The 8381-nt window shown below is 37.0% G+C and overlaps 1 protein-coding gene across 5 annotated transcripts in view; it reads left to right on the forward strand.

The window, feature by feature from the left end:
• The window catches only part of LOC122768601 (transcription factor SOX-13-like), a 45927-nt gene extending 43207 nt beyond the window's left edge, over positions 1-2720 (forward strand). For all 5 annotated transcript variants that reach the window (XM_044024702.1, XM_044024700.1, XM_044024701.1 and 2 more), the window contains exon 14: positions 527-2720. In XM_044024702.1, the coding sequence (XP_043880637.1) occupies positions 527-872 (346 nt within the window). In that variant the 3' untranslated portion in view covers positions 873-2720. The remainder of the gene's footprint in view (positions 1-526) is intronic.
• The last annotated feature ends 5661 nt before the right edge of the window (positions 2721-8381 follow it).

The following is an 8381-nucleotide window of genomic DNA, read 5'->3' on the forward strand; positions in this document are numbered from 1 at the left end:
TTAATCAGAGATCATATCTTAAATATTAGATCCAGCCCAAAATGTTTCAAAGTCAAAGTAGAACAACATTTTTAATTTTTAAATAATAAACTTATAGCTATAAAATCTATTTATTTCAGAAATAATTGTAATACAAAACTATACGCTTTTTTCCTACCACACATTTCTAATGGAAAGACAAAAACAAGCCAAATGGTGTTTAGTTACTTGACGGCTTCATGTGTTCATGTGTTCATGTGTTCATTGTCCTCAGTGTGAGGAAAGCCCTGTTTGGTTCAGTTGGTGTCATATTTTTAGTTTAAAAAGACGAACTCCTGAGATGACAGACACTGTTGTCATGACGACGGAGTGTGGACTCACCTGTTATTCACGATAATAGAGTGATTTCAAAAGAGATGTTCAAACATGTTCTTAACATGTGATCAACTTAACTTAAGCTGATGTATATTTTCTTAGACGCATGTTAACTGTGTTAAATAATAATAATAATAATAATAATAATAATCATCATCATCTCTGCTTTCAGTCAGTCAGAACCTCAGCAGATCCACTACTCCCACAGCGAGGGCCAGTACCCCGGCGCCGCTGGCTCGGTCTCCATGGCAACCATGCCCTTTCACCCCGCGCTGCTGGAGCATTACCTGCCGCAGGTGCCGCCCGCCCCACATCGAGTGGAGAGCCACGCCACGCCCACCGCCCTGCCCAGGGAGCGAGAGAGGGAGCGAGAGAGGGAGCGGGAGAGGGAGCGAGAGAGGGAGCGCGAGAGGGAGCGAGAGAGGGAGCGCGAGAGGGAGCGGCCTCTGTACAGTGAAGGAGAGGAAAGTGACGGAGGAGAGAGGAGTGAGGGAGAACTGGTGCTCCTGACAGACTGAAGGGGGCGGGCTTGCTTTTGTTTGTTTGTTTGTTTGTAAAAAAAAAGAGGCAGGAAGAGACGCTGTTTCTTAAACGACTCAGAGGATGATGATGATGATGATGATGATGATGAACCATGGCCACACACACACACACACACGCACACACACTGCTCTTAGCTAGATAAAGTTTAAACGCAGTTCTATCATTTTATTTACAGGTGTCACAGTCACTTCCTTCTCTCTGGTTTCATGTGGTTGTCAGTGTGTCACTACCGCCTCCTGCTGGTACTTATGGGTTATTGTAGCACACAGACAGAAAGCATGAGGATGATGATGATGTGAGCTGTTCCATGGGACTTTAACCTTTAAAGTCAAATTACTGATTACTGCACCTTTAATCCTCAACGTTTCCACGGCAAATAGACGACTATTTAAATAATGCAGTCTGAATACCAGAGAAATACCAGTTTTCAGTCTCATCCAAACAGTGTACAGTGATTCTGTATAACATAGTGTGTTGTTTTATACATCACTCTTTTGCTGTTTATATTGTCTTTTTTTTGCACTTCCTGTCTATGTATGAAACAGTTTTTTTTGTGTTTTTTTCTCCTCCATTACGGCAGAAAATACAGAAACATTTCGTTTTGATGTCATTTTCTTGGCCCTCTTGCATCAGGTCTTGTTCCTGAAGATATTTATTTAATTTTCCATATTTTTATTTCTAATTTTCCCTGAAGCTGCACTGGAATTGGTGTCATACTCGTGACGGTCATTGTGTTTCACCGCTGTCTCCTCGTTCCCATTTCATCAAACCACCTCATTCATTCATTTTACATCACAGCACATGGGCGCGTAGTGGTGTTTAAAATCCGCAGTGACACAAACTGACCACACGAGGCAGCAGCAGACCAGCAGCTCCTGTGACCCTGTGGTTTCCAGTCAGAAGAGGCGTTTTTTTTGTGGCTAAAATCAGTTTTTCCGCAGCTGTGTTGCTACTGACAACCATGTTGTTAGTGAGAGTGAGTAGCTGTGTGTCAGTACCTCATACAACCACACACGTCAAACAGCAGTTCAAACAGAAACATACTGTTACCTCATTCCTGTCCCCTCCTCGGTATGTTTAGCTAATAGCATGTCGCTATTAGCATGTGCTAATGTGTGGCTAAAACGTCTGGACACATTTGGTGTCTCGGTTTCCTTCAATCAATGAGTATAGGGACAGTTTAGCCTCAAGGCCCATTTATACTCCACTTTCTTCAGTTTTACGTCCGTCCCAAACATTTTCTCTGTCTCTCCCCGACATACTGTACGTCTGTATGGCTGTTAGCCGAGTTGCATGGCGATGGCCATTAAAGAGGTTATTTTATTGTGCGGAATCTCAAAATAGACAGAAACGCAAGCGGAGTCTGCGACAGTGGACAGAGGCTTCACAACTGTAAAATGCCCCTCTAAACTCTTCTTTGTTGTTCTCCTGACTCGACTCTCGTCTCTATACTGCCCCCACTGTTTCCGCTGGCATTGCTCCGTGCGTTTAGTCCGTGATCGTAAGCTCTTTAGCGACAAAAGACTCCGTCTGTCCCCGTCTTCTGTGTGGAGTATAAATGAGCCTTTAAACAACGCTGGGCTCAATCCACCTTTGCTAAGGTTGACTAATCAAAATATGAAGTCAAGATGCTGGCCGTTGTGTACAGAGATGTTATTTTGGTGGAGACGTGCTGTGGCGCCTCCTGCTGTTGGACCTGCTGTTGTACATATAGAAAAAGACTATTTTGTTAATAAGAGCTTGTGTAATTTAAAGGTGTACATTTCTCTATGTTTTCAAAGTTGTGTGTGTTTTTCTTGAAAGATAATAAATTGGTTGTGTTACTTCTGCCTGTGTGTGATTTCATTATATTTTTTATCCATTAAATATAGCTTTAACTCTTCCCACAGCCCTGGTTGTTATGCTATTAGTTAACATAGGACATATAGTGCATGCATGTATATCAGATTTTGGACAATATATTCCACACAGAAATATCTCAGACCTGGGATTGAACCCAGCACATTCTTGCAACAGTAGCATAGTTAAGACCTACTAACCACTATGCCACCATGCCACTCTGGTCTTACAGTAAAATGTCATAGTTTAGTATGTCGTCTAAAATGACACAAAAATGTCATAGTTTAGTATTTCGTCCAAAATGTGACGAAAATGTCATAGTTTAGTATGTCGTCCAAAATGTGACCAAAATGTCATAGTTTAGTATGTAAAATGTGACAGAAATGTCCAATATGTCAAAATGTGACAAAATGTCATAGTTTAGTATGTCAGTCCAAAATGTGACTAAAATGTTATAGTTTAGTATGTCGTCCAAAATGTGACAGAAATATCATAGTTTAGTATGTCGTCCCGTGACAAAATGTCATAGTTTAGTATGTCGTCAAAATGCGACAAAAATGTCATAGTTTAGTATGTATGTCCAATCAAAATGTACAAAATGTCATAGTTTAATATGTCGTCAAAATGTTAATGTATCCAAATCAAAATGTCATAGTTTTAGTCCAAAATGTGACAAAAATGTCATAGTTTAGTATGTCAAAATGTGACTAAAATGTCATAGTTTAGTATGTCGTCCAAAATGTGACAAAATGTCTATTTAATATGTAAAAATGTGACAAAAATGTTAGTTAGTATGTGACAGAAATGTCATAGTTTAGTATGTCAAAATCAAAAAAATATTAGTATGTCCAAAATGTGACAGAAATGTCATAGTTTAGTATGTCGTCCAAAATTCAAAATGTCATAGTTTGTACAAAATGTGAAAATGTCATAGTTTAGTATGTCGTCAAAATGTGACAAAAATGTCATAGTTTAGTATGTTCAAATGTGACAAAATGTCATAGTTTAATATGTGTCCAAAAATGTGACAAAATGTCATAGTTAGTATGTCGTCCAAAATGTGACAAAAAGTCATAGTTTAGTATGTCGTCCAAAATGTGACAAAATGTCATAGTTTAGTATGTGCCCAAAATGCTAAAATGTCATAGTTTAATATGTCCAAAATGTGACTAAAATGTCATAGTTTAGTATGTCAAATGTGACATAAATGTCATAGTTTAATATGTCAAAATGAAAAATGTCATAGTATGTCGAAAAATGTATGTCATAGTTTAATATGTCAAAATGTTAAAATGTTATAGTTTAGTATGTCAAAATGTGACAAAATATTTAGTTTAGTATGTCGTCCAAAATGTGATAAAATGTCATAGTTTAGTATGTCGTCCAAAACGTGACAGAAATGTCATAGTTTAGTATGTCGTTCAAAATGTCATAGTTTAGTATGTCGTCCAAAATGTGACAAAATGTCATAGTTTAGTATGTATCAAAAATGTGACAAAAATGTCATAGTTTAGTATGTTGATAAATGTCATAGTTTAGTACAAAATGTCAAAATGTCATAGTTTAATATGTCGTCCAAAATGTGACAAAAATGTCATAGTTTAGTATGGTCAAAATGTGACAGAAATGTCATAGTTTAGTATGTAGATCCAAAATTGACAAAATGTAGTTTAGTATGTCCAAAATGTGACAAAATATCATAGTTTAGTATGTCAAAATGTGACAGAAATGTCATAGTTTAGTATGTCAAAATGTAAATGTCATAGTTTAGTATGTCGTCCAAAATGTGACAAAATGTCATAGATGTCAAAATGACAAAATATCATAGTTTAGTATGTCCAAAATGTGACAAAATGTCATAGTTATATGTCGTCAAAATTTGAAAAAATGTCATAGTTTAGTATGTAGTCAAAATTGAAATGCCATAGTTTAGTATGTCGTCCAAAAAGTCACAAAAATGTCATAGTTTAGTATGTCTTCCAAAATGTGACAGAAATGTCATAGTTTAGTATGTCGTCCAAAATGTGACAGAAATATCATAGTTTAATAAAGGGTTAGACGACAACCATAGCAACGTTTTGATGTAAACTTTGTTTGTGTCGGTTGGAAATTGTGCACAGGCGAAGAGTTTGTTTAGATATTTTTGTTGATTATTTTTCTGGATCTCAGCAGAGTATGTCACTGTAGGTCAACGCCCACGCACGCAATACACACTCATTATAAAATCTGAAAATGTCAAAAAAAGTACAAAACTTAAACTGTGATTGTATAAGAACTGTAATATGTATCAAAACATTGACTTAGGTGGGTAAAGTCCCAAGTCTTGTGACCTGTTTAAATTTACAATCACATTTCCATTCATGTGTATGTGGAATTATTATTATTTTTTTAACTCTAGGTTCTCCCCAGTATGCCTTGCAGCAGCAACATTTTAATTATTTGGTATTGATATAGTTTAGCAGTTTGGTTATAACATTTAATAGTTTACAAATTGAGTTTAATTATTCACAAACTGCATCAACAAAGTGCATTTCTGTTTTCATGAATGTCAACACAAGTGTTATTTTCTTCTCTATTATTAGGCATGGATGTAGCTCCGCCCCTTTGCTCACCCAGCACATTATGCCAAAACAGTTTCTGACTTCTGGGTTTATTTGCGGGTTGTGTGGCCCATAGAGCATGTGCAGTGCATGATGGGAATACACTACTGATGTGCACTTCATGAATATCGATTGCATGCTATTAAACAACTGGACATTATAATAATGTTGGATACTTATACATATATAAGTATAAAGTGTTTAAGTATAAAGTGATGAGATTTACAGCAGTTGTGAAGTAGAGAAACCACAGGACACGTTTTATACATTTTTATGGAAATATTTACTTGACAACTGTTAAATAATTCTTCTAGCCACTCCCACAGAGAGGTGAAGGGTCACTGTAGTGTACAGTAAGCTTTTCACAGTATTTCTTACAGTATTTACATCCTCACTCTCCACACGTTGATGCAGTGGATGAGTATGTGACAAACGCTGGTCACCTTCACGTCTACATGTACAAGTCAAAAGCATTTACAAAAAAGTCAATATCAGCGTAACAAGGAAACAAAATAATAATAATAATAATCAGGTATCTGTACAGTGTTCCCACACAAAAATAGTTAATTTCACGTTAACTGCAATGCAAACTCTCTCAAGCCAGCCATTTTGGTATGATTATAAAGCAAAAACAGACAATAATTATGTGAAATATTATGTTACTCAAGAGTCACTCAATAAATACATCATTGTTTTAAAAATCTGCTTCATCTTAAGAGGGAAAAATCTTTCCTGGCCACAGAGGAACAGGAAAGACAGCGTTTACCACAGAAACACAAGAACTTCCACAGAACTTCTCACTCACATCATGTTTGACTCAAACCTGATTTATACTCATAAAAGATGGATTTCATTTTTGAAGTGTTACTGAGATGACGAGGAGGTGATGTTCATGACTCACAATCACACTGTGCGACAATATGAATCCGCTCACCACAGCAGACATGGACAGTAGAAACAAGCATTTTACCGGTTATTTCTTCTCACAGTCAAACTGGTTTATTAACCCATTCTAAGTGAACAGTGTTTGTGTCTTTTTTTTGATTATTAAAACTAGGGCCGGGCACGTGTAGCAAAAATGCTGTTTGACCATGTGACAGTAATATTTGTTGAATATTCTAAACTGCAGCACATGAGAGTGCTGAGCTGAGCTAATGGGAGGAGCTAACACGATGCATTCAAAGACCCTGGTCATTTTCATCACTTCTGCAGGGCCTATAGCATGTTGAGCTTAAAGGGGCGGCTTCAAGATGCATTCAAGAAACCTCGTAAATTGAAAAACTATAATAACACTATAACACACAGAGTGCACTAAATAAATGCCTGCTGCTGCTGCCACCTTGTGGTAACAGATGCACCACAATGAGGCAGTCAGTGGAGTAGAAAGTTTTGTTTTTATAAACGCAATCATTTATAAAACATTTGTTTTGTATCTTTTCAATATATAACAAGTAGTTATATATTATCTGATTAATAGTAACTGATCAAGTTTTTTTTTCCTTCCCTAATTCATTAAATAAGCTCTTTGATTTGTCATCTTCTCACACAGGAATTGATCGATTAATGGAAAAAAAAAGTGGACGGTCTGTGTCGACTATTTCAGGATTATTTCCTAATCCTAATTGGTTGTCACTGCAGCACTCGTCACATGATCTAAACTCTTCCAGCTTGCAGGTTTGTCAAAATGACTTTTTGGTGGTGCAACAGATTTGAACTCAGTGTGAACGTGAACGTTGTGCGATGGAGCATAAATCAGGTTTTGCCCAGCGTGTCTGTGTCTGTTTAAAACCATAAAAATGACACTGGCCCGACGTACGGCCTGAAAATCTGCTGAGCAAAAATCAAACTTTCCCCATCGAATCACTGACCTTGTCGCCACAATCTTTATTATCTGTATCGATGAATAATATCACTGTAGTCTAACCAGCACATGTTTAGCAGCGGGTAAGTGTGACATATGTAATGGACAATTGATGAATCATTTATGCAATGCTTCGTTTTAAACTCTCATACATGTGGAATGATTCAACCAGCGCTCAGTGTCGCCCCCTGCAGGGTCAATGTATTTGGGTGGAGCCCGGAGTGAGTCCAGTCTAACCATGAGATCAGTGATGGAGGAATATGCGAGACGTGTCGGTGTCCAAGTGCCTGCAGCCTTCACAAGCCATACGTGACATTTCATTTTAGGCCATTATGCATAAAAGAAGAACACATGCTGCCAATGTCATGACTTACAGGAGGAGGTTTAAGTCTCGCTCAACAGTTGCCATGGTTTGCTTTTATGGAAACAAGAGAAGAGTAATGGAAGAGGAAGAGGGAGATCAATAATTGCAAATAAAATCTTTGAATTGTTTTCCTTTCTCAGGTTGTCTTTGATTATGCACTTTAGTGTTATTCTTTTTTGTTATTTCATTTATCTATTATATCTATTGTTTGCATGTTCAAAATAAACTCTGACTAATTACCCATGAATCATTGCAGCCCTACTTTGTTTTCATTTGAGTGTCATTTTTAAAGATGACAGCATGAGCTTGCTCATCAAAGATTTTCTTAATTTGAGTTTTTAGTCAACAACAATGTGATAAGTGATAAGTAAAGTTTTATACACTGAAAGTACACTGAAAGTCATGTTTGAAATGTGCTTGTTTTATCAATCGTTGTTTACATTTGCAACAGTACTCCCCAGGAAAGGTAGTCCAATTATTCAATTAAACAATAATTGTTTTTTTTTTGTCATTAAACTTCAAATAACTGATGAATACAATCAATTAAAAGTAAGTCATTCTCCTGCTCACCACCACAAAACAATACTCCTCAGTACTCTACTAAATACCATGAATATATTTCACAAGAAGTCTGAAAAGAGTGGTTTTACTTTGAAACAGGAAGTGGACGTGTGACAAATGGAGAAGATCACACATTTCACTGCATATTTTTGCATCTCCACGACTCGTGATTCAACCTACACCCAGTCCTTCAAAGAGCATTTTCATGTGCCGCTCCACACACACTGTGTCAAGTAATAGGTCCTTTCAGAATAAAAGC

The sequence above is a fragment of the Solea senegalensis genome, linkage group LG4 (genome assembly GCF_019176455.1).
Source record: "Solea senegalensis isolate Sse05_10M linkage group LG4, IFAPA_SoseM_1, whole genome shotgun sequence".
In the NCBI taxonomy this organism is placed as follows: domain Eukaryota; kingdom Metazoa; phylum Chordata; class Actinopteri; order Pleuronectiformes; family Soleidae; genus Solea; species Solea senegalensis.